This window comes from Apostichopus japonicus, chromosome 7, assembly GCF_037975245.1.
Source record: "Apostichopus japonicus isolate 1M-3 chromosome 7, ASM3797524v1, whole genome shotgun sequence".
In the NCBI taxonomy this organism is placed as follows: domain Eukaryota; kingdom Metazoa; phylum Echinodermata; class Holothuroidea; order Aspidochirotida; family Stichopodidae; genus Apostichopus; species Apostichopus japonicus.
This window is the reverse complement of record NC_092567.1, coordinates 16,653,590-16,680,284: the sequence shown is the minus strand read 5'-3', so window position 1 is coordinate 16,680,284 and position 26,695 is coordinate 16,653,590. Positions and strand designations below refer to the sequence as shown.

The following is a 26,695-nucleotide window of genomic DNA, read 5'->3' as shown; positions in this document are numbered from 1 at the left end:
GAGTGTATATAAGAAACATTTTCTTTTTCATGGATAATGGGGGGGGGGGAGGGGGGGGGGGGAGTGCCTACAAGCCTAGAAGTACAGGTTTATCATATTCTTTGTTATTTTTTTTATACTTTTTTGTGAGACAAATTGCAGTCTCACCAGACACAGCGACATTTCCCCGCCTACGTGTCGTTGAACAATGTATGTTTTTCTGGAAGTAGCTGAGTACTGTGTTAGTATAATAAATACCGTAACTAAATAGGAGCTTAACAAATATACTGTCCTATTTTGCCCTTCAAAGTGGTGTTACCATTTTTTCTTCTTCTAATTTACCAAATTTTTGGGGAAGTGTAAATTTCTAAAACGTGAGATTATGAAATAAAGAATGTTTAGATGCAACTTGCAAGGCCTCAGAAGTGCCATTTCCGGCAATCTGAGAGGCATTTTTGGCCAATTTTTTTTACGCTACGCGCCAACTCATGGTGGCGCTACGCTTAGATAGTGTCACGGGAACTTTCGGGCACAAAGGTTTCTGCCCCCCAAACTGAAATGGTCCCGTACGCTAAAAGCGATGGCGACATAGATACCGGGATGAGGTGTATATCTGCATTGGGGCAGCTAGTGAGGAATGCAACAACTTGATATCCCGCGGAACAGTAATATCTCAGTGTATAATAAGGTTGCCAAAAAGGTAGGAATTCGCAGAAAAATATTTACATAGGTTTGGGTAGTTTTCCAGTGTGGAAGACGTAATTTGTCATTTTACTCGACTAAATAACATATAACAACTTTCCACAACATTTTCAACCTGGTGCCATGGTAAAATGTGATAGCAGCCTACATTCAGATAAAAACACACTTGTCAAATTGAGTTAAGTTAGCAATTTATTTCATAAAGAATAAGGGAAACTGTGCAGTCGTTAATGTGGACTTCGTTTTCTCATTCTTTTTAAGAAAACAAAACATCGTAGAGAAGTGCTGAATTTTAACTTGGTGAGTTACTTTTTTACGGACGGATATTTGCCGTGCAGTGTAGTCCGACCATGAAGGATTGGTCCCACAAATATGCCAAATGTGTAGTTTATAATTAGCGCCCCTAGTTTCTTGTTTGGGCTCGATGCATGAATTTGAAACTTCATGAGTACAGTACGAGTACAAGCAACGCCATGGCGACGGTAAAGTATTCACGAGTTACATATACCTTTCTTCCCTCTGAAATATGGTTCTTCAACCTTATGCAGTTCCTTCACGTTTCTTTTACTTTAACTGCCTTCTTTTCTTAAGTGGGATTTGAATAAAGTTCTCAAACATAGGGAGCGACAAAGTAATTCTTTCATTTAGGAAGCACATGTACAGCTATTTTGGGATCGTTCTTCTACCCTATCATATCTTTCGTGCATGTTCATTCCAGCCTAGCCTTGTATATCATTATTAGGCACTACTAGTAGCATGGTGGGCTCATAATTGACGCACTTAAGGTTTCGATCAACGATGTCTATCGAGGAAAAATCCAAATCACTCAACTGTATGTGTTTTTCATATGTGTAGTTCCTCAGAATTGTTATGATCTCAAAATATTTAAGGTTCTGTGCTTATGCACCGTACAAATAAACAGAATTTGACCACAAAATGTCTGCCGTGTCAAGTTCTTTCATACCCCTAAATTGACACATTCGTCGATAAGCTAACTGTAGTGTAGGCCTTAGTATACATCCATTGACTTTAGCTGCTGTTTTCTATGCTCTGAGCCTCTACGCTAAGACTGGTCAGGTCCCAGAGAGTATTTGTATCATATTGAGGTAGGCCTAATGTTGGTTATTTTTAGGGTGTCAGATTTCCAAATGCCCACAAAATTTTCAATACTGGGGGGAGGGTGTTAAAAGCTTAAGAAATACCACAATTTGGTCAGCAAATAGCTGAACTGGATTCAAACTCATGAAATATGTAATTCTGCTTGACTGCAAAAAGTTTAGGTGGCCTGCTGTATCGTTGCTAGTAGTAATTGAAGGTGCGTCAATTACGGGGGTGCGTCAATTATGAAGCCTTGACTATACTGCAAGTAGTACTACTATGACAAATTACAATACCAACTGAATCGTTACTCGTTAGGGCTTCATCGACAAGGCAGACATTACACTTGTTTGACCAAAAAAACCCGTATTTAAGTGATTTTGTTAGCAATAGGATGGTTGAACTTTAAATGTCAGTCATTTGTCAGTGTTTCATACAGACCTTTACATTGCATATCTAACATGGCATGCATAGTTGACTTGCATAGCTGATTCCAAAATAGAAATTTGCTCATCTCGGATAATCAGACGGCAGTTGAGAGTTTGTACCGTCTGTGTTTATCCTATGGCTGTGGCTATTCTTACACCAGTCGTAACAATTATTTATAAACTATTCTTACGACATCGGCGAATTCATGCGCAGCAAAGTAAATAAAGCAACTGCGCATGTAGTAGGGGTAACCCTAACCGGAAATTATTGTTACTCCTGGTCGTAAAAATAGTACTCCTGGTCGTAAAAATAGCCACGTTAAAGCAACTGCGCATGCGTAACCGGAAATTATTGTTACGACTAGTCGTAAAAATAACCACTTTGTTATCCAATCAAAGGGCTGTCAATACATAGCTGACACCCATGTAAAGTATAAACGTAATTTTATCATTCATAGACTGAGACCTGTATCTTCTTTTCGGATACAAATTTTTGGTATATTATTGACCATATCATTTAACCTCAGTGCCTAGAGCAATGGTCACTGATGATTTGGTTGAGTAAATACATTCTGAGATTCACTGTGAAGTTGTGTTGTGTATTCCATATAGGGTAAATCATTCACAATTTTTGCTGGTTGTCACTCAGACAGCAAAGCTCTAGCAGAATAACAATGACCAGTATGTAACTATTAACTGTAGGATGTACGTTTTAGGAGAGATGTGTAGGTTGGTGAATAGAGCACCAGCTTTGTGGGGATAACAATTTATCATTTCAGTATTTTGTTACAACAAAATTTTAATTTGATGTAAACAACTAGTTGTCAGCCGCATATATGGTCAGCCGGACAACAGCTGATTGTGCTTGAGTGAAAATTTGGTTGTCTCGCACAACAGTTAAAAGTTTGCCCAAAATGCTGTTTTTTTTTTCTCCTGCAATGGTTGTTATTCTCTTGGCCCCTCAATAATGAGACTCTCTCCTTGACTAACAGGATACTGCACAGAAAGTCCAGGAAGTCCGACAGGTGACCAGGATTGAACGTATCGGTGCTCATTCACACATCAGAGGACTCGGCTTGGACGATGCTTTGGAAGCAAGACAGACCTCTCAGGGGATGGTCGGGCAGGGATCTGCTCGAAGAGCTGCTGGCATCATCCTGGAAATGATCAAGGTATTAAATAGAACTCAATACTTAACTCCGTCCCTTTCAGGCCAAATTGAATTTTCAAATTCAAAGTTAATTGTGATGCATTTTAACAAAAGGAATATCATATTTGTCATGCAAACTTTGATCAGAGCTAGTGACCAGGAAAGCATTAACCCTGCAAATGATGATTTATCAAGTAGGCTGAAAGGAAAATAAAAGTAATATGAGTAGAAATAAAGTAGGGATGCAGAAGGGGTAAGAGCAGAACATGTTAAAGAATGAAATCTTGCCACGTTCAACTGAAAGATATGATAAGATAAATGTCCTAAAGTTGTTACCAGGTAACCACACTAATCAAATTTTGCTGCAATTGAAGTATATCATGTACTGTACATATCAAATGTAAGTTCACATCTTACCTTTGGCTTCATTAAAACTGAAAATGTCTTATATTTGTTATCTGCATCTACAGGAAGGGAAAATTGCTGGCAGAGCAGTACTGATTGCAGGACAACCAGGAACAGGCAAAACTGCTATAGCTATGGGTACGGTATACACGTTTTATTTGAAACCTGTGTAAAAGTAAGAGGCCTGACATTTTTATCCTAGCAGGATCTTTCTCAGAGGCTGAAGCATTCAGCCTTTAGCTTCTGGAGAAAATCCTGATAGGATCGAAAAGTCAGGCTCTCTTACTTTACACATTCTCTTACACAGGCTCATTAGTGGATAAACAGTTTGCTAAAAGTTTCCTTTTAATTTTAATTGAAACCTGAAAGAAAGGATTGGCATGAACTGCAGGGTTTTACATCATTTCCACATTTTGCATCATCGCTGGAAATCCAGCAGCATCTGTGCAGTTATTTAAATACTATTTCTACAGTATGATGGAATGTTTGGAAAACTACAACAATCTTTGGTGATTGTCTCATACTTCTTCACAAAGTATTTATATGAGGCATTTGTCAATTGTAGGTGTAATGTGTCTGCATGTTACCACCCATGTGCCGACATCAAAGCTGACTTTAAACATGACCCTACCAACGTGACTACATCAGACATAGTGGTATCCAAGTGCCAACATCTTACATTGTCCTACCAAACTGCAGACATAACGCTAGCACAAAGTGCAGACCTAACGCTACCAACATGCTGACATCACTCAGACATAAATTTAGCAACGTGCTGACCACAGACATAGCGCTACAATCGTTCTTTCATCACACATAACGCTACCAAGATGTCTGATGTCAGACAAAATGCTACCATCACGCCTGACTTCAGACATAACGCTACCAACATGCCCGCATCAGTCAAACATAGCGTTTCCGAAGTGCCAACATCAGACATAGCCCTACCAACGTGCCAACATGATGCATAGTGCTACCAATGTGCCGACATAACGCTAGCACAAAGTGCAGACATAATGCTACCAACATGCAGACATCACTCAGACATAAAGTTAGCAACGTGCTGACCTCAAACATAGCGCTACAATCGTTCTGACATCACACATAATGCTACCAAGATGCCTGACGTCAGACAATGCTACCAACATGCCCGACTTCAGACATAACGCTACCAACATGCCCACATCAGTCAAACATAGCGATTCCAAAGTGCCAACATCAGACGTAGCCCTACCAACGTGCCAACATCATACATAGTGCTACCAACGTGCTGACATAACGCTAGCACAAAGTGCAGACATAATGCTACCAACATGCAGACATCACTCAGACATAAAGTTAGCAACGTGCTGACCTCAAACATAGCGCTACAATCGTTCTGACATCACACATAATGCTACCAAGATGCCTGACGTCAGACAATGCTACCAACATGCCCGACTTCAGACATGTGTCGACCTCAGACAAAGCGCTACAAACGTGCTGACATCACACATAATGTTACCAAGATGCCTGACAACAGGCATAATGCTACCAATATGCCCACATCAGTCAAAAATAGCAATTCCAAAGTGCCAACATCAGACATAGCCCTACCAACATGCAGTTTTCTAGCCTGCTTTTCTGTGTTAGTGTTCAAAACCCTATAAGATTGATTTGTGGAACCTTATAATGTCAGAACAATGTTTATCTCAACCCCAAAAATCAACTGAAAAGTTTCACTTAACTAAATGACATAACAGAAGACATGAGAAATATGTATACATTTGTGAGTTAAAAATCAACTTGATAGGTTGATTGAGCTTAAGACCATCCTCAGTGATAAGTAACTTCTGCTGTTTCTTATTCCATTTGTAGGAATGGCCCAAGCACTCGGTCAGGACACCCCATTCACGGCCATAGCTGGCAGCGAAATATTTTCACTCGAAATGAGTAAAACAGAAGCTCTCACGCAAGCATTCCGTAGATCTATTGGGATAAGGATAAAGTAAGTGTACTACCAATGTGTTCTGTAAGGGGATGTGCCGGCTATCAGGCCTAGCTATATATTCAATGCCAGTGGACTTAACTGTTTGCCAGTAGCAAATTAAAAAACAAAAGCATTAACTAGCAATTTTCCGCCAGTAAATGTTAAGAACGTAAACACACGGTTAGTTGGTAAACAATCGGCAGTCACAGTATCAGCATGATTCTGCATCTAACTCAAATCCTGTATTACTGCTTATTATCAGCAAATATTACTTGGCTGCTCTTAAAATCCTGTACAGTAACTGATGTGTGTTGTAATTCATGAATATGTCTGTGAGAATTTGATATTAACCAGTAGATGTTTTAAGCACTTGCATTTTTTTCCCCCCAAAGTGGCTAAAATTGGTAAATTCATGCACTGTATGTATGTGCATATGATAACACAATTATTACTGTCATGGTTAACTTTTAGATGTGACAATGGGCTATTCTTGAAGGAGTGGTGTCTATTTCCAAGGCATTTGTTGTGTCTCTTGCAAAGTAGTCTTATTACTTGGTAGTTTATCGTTTCAGTATTTTCCATGAATTGTATTTTTTTTATTTCCTTTTTCTCCATTCTAGAGAAGAGACAGAGATCATTGAAGGAGAGGTTGTGGAGATTCAAGTGGACAGGCCGGCCTCTGGAACGGTAAGATACAAGGGATATATAACAAGGGATATACACACAAGGGATATATAAGGGATATATAATTTAATATATTTATATAGCGCATAATCCACAAGTTCTATGGGCTTTACAATTATATAAGGTTATATATATGTAACCCGTGGTTCGTCCGCCCTCTATTTAGGTTAAAGTAATAGCCCCCTAACCCAGAAGAAATAAAGACTCAAAACCCAAGTTATTAAATTGTCCCAACACGTACTGAATTTATACGGTCAGGGTAATCGATTATTGAGACGGGAGAGATCAATTCCCCCGTTTGAATACGGTGTGGTATACACTTAAAGGCTTAATATGATAATGCTTAAACAAAGTAACAATGAATGTTACCCCACAGTAGTGAGATAAACCCCCTTCTAGATTAATACACTTAAATACTTAATACTGTACTGCTTAATATAATAACAATGAATGCTATCCCACAGTAGTGAGATAAACCCCCTTCTAGATTAATACACTTAAATACTTAATACTGTACTGCTTAATATAATAACAATGAATGCTATCCCACCGTAGCGAGATAAACCCCCGTCTAGATTAATACACCCCCCGTTGCATGCACTTATCCCCAGCTAGAATATACAAATTTCCCCTAATTAATATTGCGCGCTAACTGATCAGTTCGCGGACATCACAGGCTCAGGCGAAGTTCCTGCGACCCTCAAGTATGGAGCACCGGTCCTCAACACCAGTCTGGAGAGAAGGTTACCAAACAGTGATAAAACATTACCACTACGATGACATCTAAAATATTTCAATATGCTTAACTACTGTTGCCAAACACTTTAAATCTGATCAAATCAATATATTAAAATAATACAACATTGAACTTCTTGCAAGGGTGTATAAACTCCACAGTAAAACATGAGATAACCCTTTCTCAATCAGTACTAATCCCTTATCACAATAGTATACCCGTTTGTGTACAAACGAGGATCACCAGTATTCTGCAACAACGCCCCCACTTGGATATAACACAAAGCTCAGGTCTCTGTACTCATGGGCATATTGCTAAGCCTAACAACCCTAGCTATTAATACTAACATCCAATACAGAAGGGCTCTCATAACACAATTATATCGCCTTATAGGCCAAAACAGCCTATTTATCTTAGAAAACCCCACATTCTACACATAATCTATCACACAGTAAACTTTATTCAATAACTGTCACCGTAAACAATTTAGTCTTTCACCAACTAATCAACTAATCAAATGCTCAGTTATATCAGCGAACAATGCTGACACTCCGCTATGCACTACACACAACAGGCTACGTATGCTACAATACACTAACAAACACAGCACATCGCAGGGACTCGATGTGAATACTTTATTATCAAAATTAACTTAAAACAAAAGGGAAAACCGTACCTGGAGAGCTGCCAAGTAATCTGCTACAAGAAGGTCTCAAGACAAAACCACAAAACACCAGCTGACAAATGGTACTAGATAAACAATGCCTTACAGAGGATAGCAAGGCTAACAGGGCTGCACGGGTAAAGATGGCTACCAGGCAACAAAAACCTAGACATGTGCAGTGGCATAATATAACAGTAAACCCTCTAATTAATTCTATACAGCGCCACCAATTAAAGTAACACATCACTTTCAAAGGGTTACATTCTCCCCTCCCAAAATCTGCCATGTCCTCAGGGCAACTAAAGATATAACTATACAGTGGTCTCCATTTGAATCATGAAGGAATGACTATAACTGGGAACACCCAAAGCTGGATATGTGAATCTGGCTAACTTTTTCGAAATTCTCTTTGACGTTCGCACCTGCTGCCTGAGGTCATCGGATTCCTCAGACTCCCCTCCCAAATCAGCAGCTACAGCTAGTGGAGACTCCTGTTCTCCATCTGCAGTTTCCGGTTGAGGTGACTGGTCTTCAGTCATTTCTCCTGCCAAACTATTTTGTAATTTGGCGTCATTCTCTTCACTAGTACTATTGTCCAGGTGCTCTTCCTCTTTACTTTTGGGATCATTTTTCCCAATAATATCCGGCGGAGCTTCTGGTTGTAACTGCGCAGAGGCAGATTCAGGAGGATGAACTTCATCCATAGGTTGTACATCATCAGTTCCATTTTGGTTTTCCAAGCCTTTAGGTTCCGTTTTCGTCCGGAGCAATTCAGATGACTCTTCATCGTGCAGGTCTTTATCTGCTGTGGTGACGTCATTCTGCCTAGGGAGAACATCTTCAGTGTCTCCACTGATCAAGTCATCTGTTACCTGACATGGCCTTTTAGCTGCACCTGGTACAAATGGAAGGATTGCAGGATTAAGCGTGAATCTTGCTCTCTCAGAGGTTCCTATAAGGAGTGGCATCTGGGGTTTAGGAACTACAGATACAGGCCTCTCATTGGTTAGCACACACTCAGTTTCGTCTACACTCTCCACTTCATCACCAGAATCGTCAGCTCCTTCGGTCCTACCTTTGCGGTCCGCTTTTTTCTTTGTAATGGTAGTCTTACCTCGTTCAGAGAATCCTTGTTGGGAAGCAGCCAAGCCCTCCATATTACTCTCTGCATCTCTGATTGGTAACAAGTGATTCCTGTGATAGGTTTTAATTTTTCCACCATTCTTAGGCTGGAGTCTATACACTGGGCTGTCTGACATCTGGCTGATAATCACCCAGGGAGTAGGATTCCATCGATCTTTCAGTTTAGCAGGTCCTCTTTGTCCCAAATTCCTAACTAACACCAAGTCTCCAGAGGCCAATTTGTTTTCTCGAACTTTAGCATCATACCTCCCTTTGTTTGCAGCACCAGATTTGCTAGAGTTCTTGTGGGCAATGTCGAAGGCATTACACAGTTGATCCTTCAATTCAGCCACATACTGAGTATGGCTCCTGGAAGCATCTGTACTCCAAGGATTCACACCAAATTTCACGTCAGCCGGTAATTTAGCTTCCCTTCCGAACATTAGCATATAAGGTGAGAAACCTGTGCTGTCGTTGGTAGAGCAGTTATAAGCATGTACTAGAACTGCTAAGTGCTGACTCCATTTCTCTTTCTGATCTGCCTCTAACGTCCCTAACATGTTGAGTAGAGTTCTGTTGAATCGCTCTGGTTGGGGGTCACCTTGGGGATGGTAGGGGCTGGTGCGGGACTTCTTGACTCCTAACAATCTAGTCAACTCCTGGATTATCTTGGATTCAAAATCCCTCCCCTGATCTGTGTGCAATCGCTCAGGAAGGCCATAGTGCACAAAATATTTTTCCCACAAGATCCTAGCCACCGTAATAGCCTTTTGATTCTTCGTTGGAAAGGCTTGCGCATATCGGGTGAAGTGGTCAGTAACCACTAATATTGACTTATATCCAAATTTGTCTTCTTCCAAAGACAGAAAATCCATGCAGCACAGCTCCAGGGGTCTAGTAGTTTTGATGGTCTTCAATGGTGCAGCTGGGGGTGGAAGACTCTTCCGTGCCACACATCTCCTACAGTTGGACACCCAGGAGTGTATATCGGATGCCATACGAGGCCAGTAAAATCTGGATCGTACAAAAGCAGTCGTCCTATCTACACCTAAATGACCTTGATCATCGTGGAGGGCAGTTAAAATTTCCCGCCTTAGAGATTTTGGTAACACTATCTGGGTAACAGAGAGCCCTAGTTTTGAGTTCATCGTCTCCCTATACAATATATTATCTTTAATCTTCAGCTGGTCGAAGGTTCTTAACATGACTTTCACTTCATCAGTTTCTTGCACTCGATTTGATGGTTTCTGCTTTTTCTGAACATAGTCCATCATATTCCGAATATCTATGTCCTGCCTCTGAATCTCTGCCCAGTCCACATGACCTCCAATAGTGTTTTCAGTGGGCTGAACATACACATCGGGAATTGCCTCGGCTGACATCGCCAGTGATACCACAAGAGGGTGAACGTCACCACTATGACCAGTGTCAAAGTCCTCCTTACCAATACCTGGTATAACTTCTATTCCTACTGCACAGGCAATAGCCTGCAAGGTCTCCAGGGTAACTAGGCCTCCTTCTGACCCACTATCGTACCTTTCCCCTCTCAACTTCTGCTTGAGCAGCTCTTGTTCCTTCACATCATTGTAGAGCCCGCCCCCATTTGGTCTACGAGACAAAGCATCGGCATCTATGTTCTTCTTTCCAGATCTATAGTGAATAGTAATATCATAATTAGTTATATCCGCTAGCCATCTCTGGCCGGTGGCATCTAGCTTAGCTGACGTAAGCACATACGTCAACGGGTTATTATCCGTCATTACCTTGGTTCCCCTAGCTCGATATAGATAGTCTCTAAATTTCTCACACACCACCCATTTCAGACCCAGAAACTCTAATTTATGGGCTGGATAATTCCTCTCAGATGGGGTCAAACTTCGGCTAGCATAGGCCACTGGATGTAGTCGGCCGTCAACTTCTTGGTATAAGACTCCTCCTAAGCCCTCTCTACTGGCATCAGTGTGAACTACAAAAGGTTTTGAGAAGTCAGCAAACACCAACACTGGAGCGGAGCACAGTTGATCCTTCAGGCTCTGGAATGCCAGTTCACACGCATGAGTCCAGTCGTTCCCAAAGGGTCGGGTTGGAGACACAATAGGGGTTTTAGATTTTGCGCCCTTCTTCCGGGCACAGTCACCCCCTGCAGTCAGTCTGTGTAAAGGGTAGGCAATCTGTGAGTAGCCTGACACAAATCTTCGATAAAATCCTGCAAAGCCAAGAAATGATCTTAACTCTCTGACATTTGTCGGGCGAGGCCAACTCTTTAATGCTTCCAACTTATCTGGGTCTGTTTCAACTCCCTTTTCTGATATTATGTGCCCAAGATACTTCACGCTCTGACAACCAAACTGACACTTATCTGGAGAAATCTTGAGTCCAAACTCAGCCAATCTGTCTAGTACCTTGACTAACCTGTCCTCCATTTCCTCCAGGGATTTTGCAAATACAATGATATCATCCATATACACTAAAGCCTCAGTCAGATTCAAACCAGCCATGCACCGTTCCATTAGCCTCTGAAAAGTGGCCGGTGCCCCTTTTATGCCTTGGGGCAGTCTGCGGAATTCATAGAAACCCAAAGGACAGATGAACGCAGTTTTCTCCTGATCATCCTTCTTCATAGGTATTTGGTAATATCCCGATTTCAGGTCAATAACTGAAAACCACTTGCATCCGCTCATGCAGTCCAGAGCTTCCTGCACCAATGGGACAGCATACTGATCCGGAAGGGTCCTGGCATTCAATTTCCTGTAATCCACGCACAGGCGTATATCCCCATTTTTCTTTCGGACAATCACTATGGGTGATGCATATTGACTTCTGGACTCCTGGATGATTTTACTATCCAGCAACTGATGAAGGTGTGCCCGTAAATCATTCAAGTCGGACAATGCAAGTCGTCTGGATCTCTCTCTGAAAGGTCGTTCATCATTTAGTTTTATTTCATGTTCCACCTGCTTAGTTTCACCGAAATCCCACTCTCCCATTGAAAACACCTTTCTTCTAGCAACAAAGGACTGGATTAACCGTTCCTTCCATTCAGGGCTAACGGGACCCCAGCGGAATGGAAGCCTCTTAAACTCTTCAGTAACGTCAGGGTTGCTGGTGACATCCACTGTACTTAGGTTGCAACTTACTTGAGCTGTTTGCATGTCATCAGGCCGGGTACATAACTGTGGCACCACCACCTCAGCAATGATAGTTCCAGGTCTCAATGCAATGTCCTTCTCTCCTTGGTTCCAAATACTGATTTGAACTTTGCAGAATGTGGCACCAGGTAGCTGTCTCACATGAGGGGTCATACCTAAATTTGGAGGAAGTCCTTTCTCCGGGGCATCCACTAGTACAAGCTGATTTGACGTGCACCGTGAGTGCATCACACCAGTCACTTCTAACATCTTACCAGCCGGGATACAAATGTTCTCATTTTTCTTTGTACGCACAGATCCAACTCGCCCATCAGGTCCCAGTTTTTCCAATTCGTCTAGGGACACATAAATCATACGGCAGGTGGTTGAAATATCTAAGTCTTGCAGATAACTTTTTCCACCAATCTGTCTACAGGCCTCGTGGCACTGCTTAAAAACACCAGAGTTAGTCCCAATGATGAGAGGGCAGGTGGCTGAATCTCGTCCATCTGGAACAACAATGGCTAGAGTGTTAAATGATTTGGCTGTTCCACAAAACTTGGAAGGGAATTGTATCTCTATCTCACTATATCCTAAATAGGGAATAGTTCCGTCCCCACCATGCCTGATCACCAAATCCTCCAAAGGATACATCTCTCGGCTTAAGCTCTTAAAGAAACCTTCAGATATTAAGGTTACCTGGGATCCACTGTCAATTAGGCAACTGATAGGTTGTTTATCCACAAAGCAATCCTGCCTATTTGCTTTTCCCACTAGCCCAGGGGGAATGTTAGAATGGTGAGCATTTTTGGTTGGTTCAGATGAGAGGCAATCTACGTATTGGACCCCTGAGTGCCTCTGCCCATGGATCCTTGTGGGTTTCCCTGACCCAGCACGAATTGGATCAGTTTTCTGTTTACCGTCTGGATATCGGGGTCAAAGCGGCATGTCCGGCTGATATGCCCAGTACGGCCACAGTTAAAGCAAAAATTAGGGCTCTGGTTCCTGTTATTTCCAGAGGTCCACTGTCTGTATTCCCGGGGAGCTTCTTCTGACTCTGGCTCCACAACCTTTGGGGAACCCGATACCTTGAGGGCACGAACTTCTGCTTCAAGTCGTTCAAGACGGTCACTAGCTTTTAGATCATTCATTTCCTTCTTTGGTTTTTCCTCACTAGTTGTTGTGATGCTAGCTGCGGTGACACCCACTGGTTTTCTCTGGGTCTTGTTGTTTCTAGACTGTCGCTGTTGGGACTTGCAATCTTGCTCCTCTTCATACCTCCTTAGCATACTCAGCAGAGAGATGAAACCGGGGGGGTTGGTGAGCCTGTTTCGTAGTTGGAGGGTTGTGATGAGCAGATCGTCAAATAAGAGCCCTCTGATAAATTGTCGAAGTCTGATGCGGTTGACATCTCCGGGAACCAATCCTCCCTTTCTTAAAACATGCCGAATCGCACTCTGCAAACGAGAAAGATATGCTGAGGGCTTCTCTTCATTGTTCTGCTTCATGCTATGGTATTTGATTAGCAGTTCTTCTCCACTCTCGGTTGTTCCAAATACTGCCTCCAGTGCGGCAAGGTAGTCCTCGGAAGTCGCAGATGGGAGATCCTGTTTTAGGTCTGAAATAATCTGGGATGCTGGGGGACGTAATGATTCCCTGATCCTCTTACGTTTCTCAATTTCTGACACCCCAGTCCATTCGGCCATGAGACCCTCCACCTGTTCTACCCACGAGCTCCATTCCTCTTCATCTCTGGACAGATTGTCTTTCCCAGAAAAGAACTTGAGGCGTCGGTAGGAAGATGCGAGAGTGTACTGCAACTCTGTCACAGGAGTGGTATTGTTTTCTCGGTAGCCTAGTTCACTCACCATCATTCGCTCTGTTGAATCTGTTGACTGTAGGCTTTCACCCAGGGGTATAATTTTGAACCACAGCTGTTCCTTCGCAACCCTAATGGTTGCATGTTTTCCAAATTCTTGGTCACCTATATCCATCTCATACTCGCAAAGAACAAGAGTCTCTGTCCTCCCCCCTCGGGTTACCTCTTTACGACTAATCCCCACCAGACCCCTAGGGAGACCTCTGGCTAGACTTTCAAGTAACGCTCTAGTGGTAGATTGAGTATGCCTAGCTGTGAGCAATATTGCCCGTGACTCAGCCACATCTTCCTTTTTACACCACTCCCTCCCTATAGTGATCACTTCAGATTCACTTTCTAGTGAAGCAGCATATGGCCTGGCCATACTTACTGGACAGCTCTCCAACTGGTGGTACCTTAATCGTTAGTAAAAAATATAGTGCAGCAAATATAAATAACAAACAAGGGAACCACACTCCCGTCTCATAGAACACTAAGATGCTTCACTAAACTCTTGCTAAGTTTTTTTTCAAGAGAAGTGTGTTCCCGGACAGGCCCCCAAATGTAACCCGTGGTTCGTCCGCCCTCTATTTAGGTTAAAGTAATAGCCCCCTAACCCAGAAGAAATAAAGACTCAAAACCCAAGTTATTAAATTGTCCCAACACGTACTGAATTTATACGGTCAGGGTAATCGATTATTGAGACGGGAGAGATCAATTCCCCCGTTTGAATACGGTGTGGTATACACTTAAAGGCTTAATATGATAATGCTTAAACAAAGTAACAATGAATGTTACCCCACAGTAGTGAGATAAACCCCCTTCTAGATTAATACACTTAAATACTTAATACTGTACTGCTTAATATAATAACAATGAATGCTATCCCACAGTAGTGAGATAAACCCCCTTCTAGATTAATACACTTAAATACTTAATACTGTACTGCTTAATATAATAACAATGAATGCTATCCCACCGTAGCGAGATAAACCCCCGTCTAGATTAATACACCCCCCGTTGCATGCACTTATCCCCAGCTAGAAAATACAAATTTCCCCTAATTAATATTGCGCGCTAACTGATCAGTTCGCGGACATCACAGGCTCAGGCGAAGTTCCTGCGACCCTCAAGTATGGAGCACCGGTCCTCAACACCAGTCTGGAGAGAAGGTTACCAAACAGTGATAAAACATTACCACTACGATGACATCTAAAATATTTCAATATGCTTAACTACTGTTGCCAAACACTTTAAATCTGATCAAATCAATATATTAAAATAATACAACATTGAACTTCTTGCAAGGGTGTATAAACTCCACAGTAAAACATGAGATAACCCTTTCTCAATCAGTACTAATCCCTTATCACAATAGTATACCCGTTTGTGTACAAACGAGGATCACCAGTATTCTGCAACAACGCCCCCACTTGGATATAACACAAAGCTCAGGTCTCTGTACTCATGGGCATATTGCTAAGCCTAACAACCCTAGCTATTAATACTAACATCCAATACAGAAGGGCTCTCATAACACAATTATATCGCCTTATAGGCCAAAACAGCCTATTTATCTTAGAAAACCCCACATTCTACACATAATCTATCACACAGTAAACTTTATTCAATAACTGTCACCGTAAACAATTTAGTCTTTCACCAACTAATCAACTAATCAAATGCTCAGTTATATCAGCGAACAAAGCTGACACTCCGCTATGCACTACACACAACAGGCTACGTATGCTACAATACACTAACAAACACAGCACATCGCAGGGACTCGATGTGAATACTTTATTATCAAAATTAACTTAAAACAAAAGGGAAAACCGTACCTGGAGAGCTGCCAAGTAATCTGCTACAAGAAGGTCTCAAGACAAAACCACAAAACACCAGCTGACAAATGGTACTAGATAAACAATGCCTTACAGAGGATAGCAAGGCTAACAGGGCTGCACGGGTAAAGATGGCTACCAGGCAACAAAAACCTAGACATGTGCAGTGGCATAATATAACAGTAAACCCTCTAATTAATTCTATACAGCGCCACCAATTAAAGTAACACATCACTTTCAAAGGGTTACATATATAAGGAATATATATAAGGGATATACAAGGGATATATATATAAGGGATATATACAAGGGATAAGATACAAAGGGATATCTAGCTTTGAAGAAGTGTCTAAGTCACATGACATCCTGTCTGCAATGTTGTGCATCCCGTGGGTTGTACACCACCGGTAACGACCAAGTTCCTGGTCATAGTTCTGTATGGTGGCAGCAAGTTTATAGACTAGTGTGTCTGCAAAAAAAAAAAACCTGTGCTATTCAGACTATTCAGGTTCAGGCTATTCAGGCTATTAAGGTGTGCTGTTCAGGTTCTTCCTGCAGGGCATAATTTATCCGGTATCGTATCGCAACATGCTAGGCAATAATGATCAAATGGCTTACACAAGTGCAAAGATGTATCGCAATTTTTTGTTTACACAGAGACCATGTTTTGAGAGACAAAAATTTAATAGACTACCCAACTACCACCGCAAAATTTTAGCACTAACTTAAGTCCCTGCCCTGATGACATTAAGTTTTTGCTGCGTTAAGTTACTGCTTCACATGCTACCCCTGTCTGCAACTTGAGTTACTTTAGATATATTGTTTAAGATATTGCTTAAAATTAGAGATGTTTTCTGTGCTAGATACTTGTCTAGTATTTCGGGGCACTAAAATGTCCGGCGGTATTTATTTTGTGTTTCAGGGCACCAAAGTCGGTAAACTGACCTTAAAAACAACTGAAATGGAGACCATCTATGACCTTGGCAGCAAGATGATTGAAAGTCTGACCAAGGAGAAGGTCCAAGCCGGGTAAGATTCATTTAAATTGATAAGAGGACGATGCTTTAATATATGTATATGAATATATATATATAAATATATGTACATTAAGTCAAGCTTGGAATGGAAGAAACCGAAGAAGAACAAGGCAATATGTAAATTAAGGAAACGTATTCCCAAGACTAGATAAGGTGGATTTAGTTCCGGTTCTGAGGTAAATTCCCGGGAGACTGATGTTGTTAGATTTGATCTGGAACGAGGGTAGATGGGTGTTAATCGTCTGTCAATGTGCTCCTGATTGTGTGTCGGTAATGACCATTCCCCTTTACCGTTCATCTGCTGTTCTATTCGCAGTGATATCATTACGATAGACAAAGCCACTGGTAAAGTGACCAAGCTGGGAAGATCCTTCACCAGAGCTAGAGACTATGATGCCATGGGTCCACAGGTGAGTTACTTGATTTTAATAAAAAGAGTAAAATTATGAATCATGCAATCTAATAATACGAAACTAAATCGATGAGATGACACAAACAGAGGAAGATCATAATATTTTATAATAATATTTGCTTTTTATATAGCGCTTTATACCAGCGATAGGTCTCAAGTTCTCTCAACGCGCTTTACAGACATTATATTACCCCTGGTCAATGATAACCTGTCCCAGGGACAATCCATCCAGTTGGCAGCAGTTATATACTGCGCCTTATGACAAGTTACCTCACAGGTACCCATTTAACCTCTGGGTGGAGAGAGGCAATTGAGATAAAGCATCTTGCCCAAGGATACAATGTAATGAACTAGGCAAGAATCGAACCAGCAATCCTTGGATCACAAGTACGACGCCTTAGCCAATCGGCCACCACGCTCTCATAAGATGGGATTTATGCAAAGCTGTTATGCTTAGGCTTGTCATACACTGCAGCAGGGCTCGAATTTCATAATTTCTAGGGCAGGCCAAATGGCCTTGGAATACATGTTTTTGGGGAGGGCATCAAGGCCAGTGGGGAGGGCAGCAAGGCCAACGCTGAAACCGCTCAAACCGCCGCGTAACACTCCTCCATGAAACAGCATTATTATTATGAAATTCATACACAAAGCCGAAACACTGTCGATAATACAACTTAACTGCATATGCTTCCAGTGTACAACTCTCCACTACATAATTATTCGGTCTTCCGACTCCCGCCTGAAATTGGGTGTACTTGTAATTGCCAATAGTGACACACCCTCCCGAAATAATCCTGCGTAACTTGACTCTACTGGGAATTTCCCAGATTCTACCAATCACCTCACATTCATGTAGTTGTTAAGCCAATAAGCGAGCACGATTCTGTGACGTCAATCAGCCAAAGCTGTATAATGGTACTACTGTGTGCAGGTGTGGTTTGACCGTAGCTGCTACTGGTTGTAAACTTTTTCGAACTTTCTTTCAATTTACGATAAATACAGGTATGTAAATACATACATATACGTGAATGATGTGGTTAGGAAGCTAAACATGTTCTCTCTCGGAATATGATGATTTTGTTCACATTGTTGTCCCTGGAATAATTTCTTCGCGATTCTAGAAACACTGTATTGCATTACGACTGAATTTCCCACTGAACTACGTTACGAAAATGCATTGATAGCCCGCGGAGCGGTCGTATATTAATCAGTTGGATAGGCTCACATTTGTGTACCGTTAGAATGCGGTACGTTTTCACACCAACTACCAAGGTCAGTACTGTGATGATGTTCAATTTTCGATCACAGTTCGTTATTCACGTCCTGTGACCGCATTACGCTACCATGCTCTTCATCATTTTCCGCGAATAATAGCCACGGTTTTTCTGAACATATGATTCGTTTTTTTGTCATTCTCAAAGTCGCATTTGTCCAATGCCTATTCCTGCAAAAGGCACGGAGGCCAATGGGTAAAAAGGGCAAGGCCAGTACTGGCCTTGATAGTAGTAATTTTCCCTTGGGCATCGCGGCCAGTGGCGAGGGCACCCGCGGCCATGGCCGCACTGGCCACCGCTTATTTCGAGCCCTGCACTGCAGTATGTGGGTGTGCAGTACCATACACTGACCTCCTCATGCAGCATCACCTAACACACCATATGTACAAATTAAATGTTGTAGCTTGTTGTTTAAACATCACCTCAAAAATATTGCTAGATATTATAGTTTTAGGTTCTCAATGCCTTGATTATGGTGCAGCAGCAGTAGAGAGTGTGGTAGCTTCCCACAATGCCTAGCAACATAAGGAATACCCAAACAAAGAAGCAACCATCAGATTAGACAATAACAGTTATATATATAATATATAATAGTTATGAGATATCACAAAATTAGTCTGTTAGATTACTGGAAGCCATCTTTGAGGTGTCACAAATCAAGCTTAAAGATACTAAGTGTTGGGCAGTTCAGGATATCACTGTCATTTCGTAGCCAGAGTCTATTTTAAACGAGTGTGAATGGTCGTTCAGAGTTTGCTTTTCTTTCCGTTCGTAGACGAAATTTGTCCAGTGCCCGGAAGGAGAACTACAGAAGAGAAAGGAAGTCGTCCACACGGTAACGCTGCACGAGATAGATGTAATAAATAGCAGAACACAGGGATTCCTTGCTTTATTCTCAGGTAACATTCATGTCACTTATTCAGGGCAATTTTTAGGGATCTTTCCCCCGATTGTCTGAGGGCCAACCAGGCCTTACACTTTGGTTGTGTAGGTTTGGTGAGTAGAACTCCAGGTTTAGGGAAGACGGAGGGGGGGGGGAAGGGGGGCTGATGGGTGGATGTGATACTATATTACTTATTTTGTAGTTATTAGGTTCAACTCAATCTGAATGTAAACTAGTTGCCTGCTGGACAACCTCCAAATCTTGATTTTGGTTATTCGAACGGTAATGTGGTTGTCTCGGACGACTGGACTACCGTCAACAATTTTTAGTTGTAGTTGCAACTAATTATTCTTCCATGTAACGGATTTTGAAGAGATTTTACACAGTAGATGAACCCTTCTTCAAAAGAATTTAGAAGAAGGAAACTGTGCAAAGAGACCTGTCACAATTCGGGGACAGTCTCTCATGCAGTTTAAACCATATCATCTTCCATGAAGAGGTTCTTTCAAGGTGCCCCATACTGAATTTCTGTGATGTTTTCTTTAACAGGAGACACAGGAGAGATAAAGATGGAAGTACGAGAACAGATCAATGCTAAGGTGGCAGAGTGGAGGGAAGAAGGCAAAGCTGATATCGTACCAGGGGTATGTTTACAAAACAATGGACATATTTTACATGTGATGCTTGGTTTGTTTCTCAGACTGTATTGTTTAATGGTCATCAGTTTTGCAGAATTGCCAACAAATATGCTAGATAATCAAAATAATGGTAAAATAACCAGTGGTAACGTCAAGCATTTTATGCCATGTTCAAAATAGCTTTCCCATGTTAAGTTGATCGCTACCCTTGTTTGTAAGGTTTTCTCATTGCCAGTGACTTCATCATGCAAGCTTATGGTAACAGTTGAGTTTGTTTTCTCCTCTAAAGGTTGTTTTGGAGAGGAAGGAGTGGGAGAGGTGGGGAGGGGGAGGGGAGAAGGAGAGAGAGAAGGTTGACTCTAATGGCTGTAAACATAACCAGTACTGGAACTGCTGTTAGGGTTCAGCTGAAACTTTTAAACAGTTATATAATATGTACAATATATATATATTGAGGAGTTATGCTTGCATGCAATACTTAAATCGTGTCTTACATGTTTGTGCCTGGTTTTTACCTATCGGTATCATTTTTCTGTCTAGCCCTCAAAGTGATGGGGCTGTTTATCAATAGCAAGCCGTTACAGAGGGTGAAGTGAGAGCGATACTGTTCTTAGCTGTGCTGTTCATAACATTCTTTACTTTCATGTTCCTTATGCTCCTGATAGGTTCTGTTTATCGATGAAGTACACATGCTGGACATTGAGTGTTTTTCTTTCCTTAACCGAGCATTGGAAAGTGACATGGCTCCCATCCTCATCATGGCCACCAACAGAGGCATTACCAAGTAAGTTACCATCAATATACCATGTAATGACATCACCAAGTATGTCACCTTCAATGTACCATGTTATGACATCACCAAGTAAGTTACCATCAATATACCATGTTACGACATCACCAAGTAAGTCACCATCAATATACCATGTTACGACATCACAAAGTGAGTCAATATATCATGTTATGACATCACCAAGTAAGGCACCTTCAATATACCACGTTATGACATCACCAAGTAAGTCACCTTCAATGTACCATGTTGTGACATCACCAAGAAAGTCACCCCCAATATACCATGTTACAACATCACCTTCAATGAACCATGTTGTGACATCAACAAATATGTCAACCTTGAAATACTGTGTTAAGATATCACCAAATCAATTACCATCGACATAAATCGCTGTGGATATGCCGCGTTACGACATCACCAAGTTAATCACCCTCGATATACTGTTATGACATCACACAGTAAGCCACCATCAATATACCATGATATGACATCACACAGTAAGCCACCATCTACATAGCATGTTACAACATCACCAAGTAAGGTGCCATTTACATACCTTCTTATGACATAAAGTACATCACTGTCTACATACCTTGTTGTCACATCACCAATAGAATAGTTTTGCATTTCAATAGACCTGTGCAAAGGTATCAGACTTCCTTACATAGTCACTCTGTTTGCTCTTCCATTTCTTTTAGGGGTGAGGGGGGTGTTTTGTTTAGGGGGGTGGCGTGATTCTTTTAGGGGGAGGAGGGGTGATTCTTTTAGGTGGAGGGAGGGGTGATTCCTTTAGGGGGAGGGAGGGGTGATTCTTTTAGGGGGGAGGGAGGGATGAAGCAGATACCTAGTTTGGTGTCATGAAACAGCATGAACCTAACAAGTACTTCTTCTTTTCCCGTATTTGTTCAGAATCCGCGGTACTACTTATGAGAGTCCCCATGGGATTCCCCTGGACCTTCTAGACAGACTTCTGATTATATCCACCTCAGAGTACACAGAGAAGGAGATGAAACAGATCCTCAAGATCAGGTAAATGAGTTTTTCTATCTAACAGGCATGAGCTTTTTCTGCGAATTCGCGGAATATCTGTGATTTCATTTGGATATCCAACCTGCAGGGCACAAAACTATTATCCTAACACACTGTAGCATATGCAAACTGGAGCCTATACCGCAAGTATTGCAAAGTTCCGTGATTTTTTTTTACCCTAGGCTCATCCATGATCTAATAAACCATTAGGAATCCAATTTTTAACTATGAGAGCCCCCATGGGGTACCCCTACAGGTCTTGATCTTGTTTAAAATGATCTTTTTTTGGCTTAAAACTTGACCAGTGTGTTGATTTTTAGAGTGCTATGTTCATTACATAACCAAAAAAATTAGCCTTCATTTCGCTTTGTGAAGTCATCCCTAAGAAGCAGTGGCAATGCCAAGCTAGAGAGCAAGTTAAATTAGAATGCTAGGAAGAGAACGCTGAAGAAGGAAAACATCAGAGAGATGTAGTTTTTATAGTTTACAATGTAACAGTTTTAACAGACCACAAGACACGCTTCCTACCCTACCCTACCCTCTCCCATTCCCCTCCTCCTTCCCCTAACTGATTGCTGCTAGACTTTTGTAAGAGTCCATATTTATAATGTTACTCCATTAAATTTGGATGCTGTGATTGGATATTGATGTTACAACTCAGATTCTCCCCTCTCCCACCCTCCGCTCCCTCCTTCCCCTTCATCCTCCTCCCCATCATCCCCTCCCCCTAGCTAACAGATTCCATTTATATAATGTTGAGGTAAAATGCCATCCTTTAATTCTTAGAAATTTTGCAGAGCTACCAGAATGTCATAGAATGGATTGCTTTCTGCAGCTTGTCACAAATAGAAATCATAAAAGACAGTGGGAGCTGACGCTGCAATCCTAGGCAGGATCTTTATCAGAGATAGACTGCCATCACCAGATCATGATTATTTCGTTTCTCCAAGGTGCGAGGAAGAGGATGTCGAGATGACAAGTGATGCTCTAACTCTTCTGACCAGGGTTGGGATGGAAACATCTCTGAGATACGCCATACAACTTATTACCACGGCTAACCTGGTATCAAGAAAGAGGAAGGTAAGTAGTACAGGGTGACTTGATTGGATAGATGGAATGTAGAAAATGAAGTAAAATGTCATGATAGGAGAAAAGGTGTATGATGACTTGACAACTGCCAGAAGATCAATTTAAGAGCATGGGTACTTGATGTTTTATGGGCCATCCGCTTGACTTCATGGGGCATAGACTTGACTTTCTAAGCCCTTGACTCCCTGGGCCCTTGGTGGGCTAGGAAGTCGGTGTGATGTTTGGTACAATGTGGTTCTCCCGTAGATAGTGGGGTAGTATGTAAGATTCATGTTTTTGTCAGGGCCAGAGAGCTGATTTGGTGTTTGATATAATGTTGTGGCTCTTTGATAGTGAGTAGCTAGTAGTTTCATTGTGCGTTTGAAGGTTGTAATGTGTTTGAGGAGTTCATACACTGACAGGAAGTTAGTGTAAAGTTTGACTTCAGACATCTCTGGGTAATGTTCTGGTTCGTTATTCACATCTGGCTAATGTGATGGTTCTTTATTCATATATTTGTAAAGTGATTGTCCTTCATTCATTTCTGGGTAATGTGATGGTCCTTCAGTCATATCTGGGTAATGTGATGGTCCTTCAGTTATATCTGGGTAATGCGATGGTACTTTAGTCATATATGGGTAATATGGTGGTCCTTCAGTCATTTCTGGGTAATGTGATGGTCCTTCTGACATTTTCTGGGTAATGTGGTTCTTTATTCATATCAGGTAATGCGATGGTCCTACAATCATTCCTGAGTAATGTGATGGTCCTACAATCATTTCTGAGTAATGTGATGGTCCTTCAGTCATTTCTGGGTTATGTAACGGAATCATTTATTCTTCCTCAGGGCCAGGAGGTTGAGATAGAGGACATCAAGAGGGTGTATTCATTGTTTCTGGATGAATCCAGGTCTACACAGTTCCTGATGGAATACCAACAAGAGTTCATGTTCAGTGAGAAAGAAGGTAAGGGACGTTTCTGTTATTCATTCATTCATTCACTCTATTAGGATACTTGGATATGGTAAGCCTCATCATAGTACATCCACTGTGTCATCAAGCCAAGATTAGACACTGTTTGTTCGTAGGTTAGTCGTGCTAACATCAAGCTTGTCAAAATGTGTTTTGAAATTGTCAAACATATCAGTATATAGGAGTATAAAGGAGAGTTTTATAATTGGCAGTCCAGTCTAAATCTATATAGCTGATATTTCTTTATAAAAATGTGTACTGCTTTATGTACCCATTTGTGTACCTGATCATGTACTGTGTAATGTACAGGTTGTGTTCGTGGTAATGTTCTTAATGTTCACTTGAATATGTCTCCCCATCATGTACTGCCCCATGTAGCTGTTTATGTATGCGATCATGTTCCCGTTATGATGTATCATGCACCCAATTTTGTATCCCATCGAAAAATTAGGTATCTGATATTTCTCACCACTATGCGCACACCATACCCTTACTTAAACAATAGTTGTATTTCCCCTATGTCACTATAATGGATTTATTTACTGGTACAGGTATCCTCATAGTTCTTACCTATATAAGAAGGAGCAAAGGAAGGGGTTTCTCCAAGATGTTATATATATATATATATATATATATAATTTACATGGACGACTTAAATGTAAAAAAAAAATGTAGGCAAATATGTAGTAGCTGATTAAAAGGGTAATCTATAAGTAATATTTTGGTCACGAGTGTGTTACAGTCAGTAAGCATTTGAAAATTGCATAAAGACTTTCCACTACCTAGATGCAATTTCATATGTTCAATGTGAAGATCATTTTTTCCCTGGTTGTGATGTTAACAACTCTTTCCCTTTTCTCGTTTTGATTTTTTTTTAGCTGTTGAAACTGATAAGATGGAAGTAGCCTGATAGTCAGCTGACAAGATGAGTGCCTTGACAATGTATATAAGAGTGATTGTAGTGACAGTTATGGTGTCATCGGTGTTATGGTGTCAGCTGTATGATGGTGTCAGCGGTATCTACATTAGGGGAGTACAGCGTGTTATCCAGCCTCCAGTGGCAGCCTGTCATCTGCACAGACTGCATTTGATATTTGCTGAACTATAAAAGATGACTTTGAAAGGTTCTCGAAGAGAGGATTTCTGCGGTAGAATATATTCCAGTAGTATCCTGCCACCTGTATCACTGCTCGTAGATTCAGACCACGAAATTGTGTTCATCTAGCCCTTTGAGAATTTGTATGTAGTAGATCACAGTTAATCAGGGGCTTGTGTACAGCAACAGGTTGGTTTTTAGTAGTTATCCAGGAAGATACTGATCAGTGTAAATGAGTTCACTACAAGTGATATAGGTAGCATACTTGATGTTTCATTATTACCCAAATGGCTTGACGGTGTGAAATGTCAAACCTGATTCATGGCGTCTTTAGTGTTCCATATCATAACCATGTTTGTATGCTAACGGTCAGGTTAGTGCTTCAAATCTCATATTCTATGCTGCTCTTGTAAAAAAACACACAAAACCTTAAAAAAAATTTATTGTGATAATTTTTACATCCACTTTCCAACTGAGGATAAAGAATATGCTGATTTGCTATTGTCAATGTTGATGAGGAACCTGAGATTTTTGTTGTTGCTTTTAACACTTTTACCTGGAATATAACTCTAGGGTCGATTGGTATTATCTGTAGTTTAAATGGAGTGTAACTGAATTTAGAACATAACAAAACTGCCAGCCATATTTGCAAGGTTTGTGTGTTATCAGCAATGGAGAAATTTGGTTTTTATGATGCTGTGACTTGGTTTACAGTACTAATGGAAAGAAGGATGTTTTGTTGATCCGGAGTTATTGTATTATCAATTGGTTTTACTTTTTTTGTCCCTCTGTAGACATGTTGAAGTTGAACCAACATGGAAATGATTGAATTAGGAATTGCAGTTACTTCACAGCCCCCCTCTAGTATTGTAAGGTATATAGGTGTCGTACCTATTAATTTTTTCCATTCAACTTACAAACTAAGTTTGTCACTTTCCATGGTCGTTTTAGCTTAGATAGTTTACAACTGACAGATCCCACTAACCATATACCAGCATGAGCTTTTTCCGCGAATTCGCGGAATATCCGTGATTTCTTTTCTACCTAGGGCACAAAAACTATTATCCTAACACACTAAAGCATACGCAAACTGGAACCTATACCGCAATTTTTGCAAAGTTCCGTGATAATTTTTTTACCCCAGGCTCATCCCTGCATATAATAGCTGATATATGCTGGCACTATCATGCCACAAGTTTACTAACCATAATTTTGTAGATTTTGAGTTAAGAAGAGTTTAAAGTTAAGCATATGGCTTCCCAACCCATGTGCCAACCCTCTTTTGCAGAATCTTCTTGTTTCACCAACAAATTTCTAACATGCCTCAAATCACCTTAAATCCTCCTTATTTTAACACCATCCTAGGTTTATTTCATCCTCTCCAACATTTCAGCATCAGTAATAATCACGGATGTGCTCAGGAATATTGAGTGCCGGGCAGATTGTCTGGTAGTGTGATCCACACCCTGGGAGAGGGATCTCATGGGTGGGGTACCCCCTCCCCACTGGATAAATTTTGCACATGAAGTATGCTTAGGTGGTGCTATTTTTCCTATTCTGTGCCATGTATTCTCCCAAATTTTGGTTATGGTAAAATTTGTTAAATTATCATAACAAAAGTGCCGGACGGAAATGTTTAAAATACTTTTTGTGCTGGGCGGCATTCAGAACTGCTGGGCGCAGCCGCCCGGTGCCGCCCAGTGTGAGCACATCCCTGATAATGATGTATAACT

At 41.1% G+C, this 26,695-nt stretch overlaps 1 protein-coding gene across 3 annotated transcripts; it reads left to right on the top strand.

The window, feature by feature from the left end:
* The first annotated feature begins 601 nt into the window (after positions 1 to 601).
* LOC139969505 (ruvB-like 2) lies at positions 602 to 25,929 on the top strand. Of its 3 annotated transcripts, XM_071974543.1 has the most exons (15): positions 602 to 679; positions 943 to 981; positions 3,200 to 3,379; positions 3,828 to 3,900; positions 5,620 to 5,749; positions 6,352 to 6,418; positions 16,687 to 16,793; positions 17,118 to 17,211; positions 19,263 to 19,386; positions 19,920 to 20,014; positions 20,674 to 20,792; positions 21,708 to 21,827; positions 22,778 to 22,907; positions 23,743 to 23,860; positions 24,745 to 25,929. In XM_071974543.1, the coding sequence occupies exons 1-15, from the start codon at positions 617 to 619 to the stop codon at positions 24,774 to 24,776; spliced, it is 1,491 nt and encodes a 496-aa protein (XP_071830644.1). In that variant the 5' UTR covers positions 602 to 616; the 3' UTR covers positions 24,777 to 25,929. The 3 variants fall into 3 exon arrangements, with proteins under 3 accessions (XP_071830644.1, XP_071830646.1, XP_071830645.1); XM_071974545.1 differs by lacking the exons at positions 602 to 679; positions 943 to 981 and adding an exon at positions 1,016 to 1,163; XM_071974544.1 differs by lacking the exons at positions 602 to 679; positions 943 to 981 and adding an exon at positions 1,140 to 1,178.
* Positions 25,930 to 26,695: the final 766 nt, after the last annotated feature.

Excerpts from the sequence above, each read along its gene's own strand:
- LOC139969505 (XM_071974543.1), top strand. The coding sequence starts at position 617 with ATGCAACAACTTGATATCCCGCGGAACAGTAATATCTCAGTGTATAAT. Across the intron at positions 680-942 it reads ATAATAAGGTTGCCAAAAAG|AAAACAAAACATCGTAGAGA; the intron begins GTAGGAATTCGC and ends ATTCTTTTTAAG. Across the intron at positions 982-3,199 it reads AAGTGCTGAATTTTAACTTG|GATACTGCACAGAAAGTCCA; the intron begins GTGAGTTACTTT and ends CTTGACTAACAG.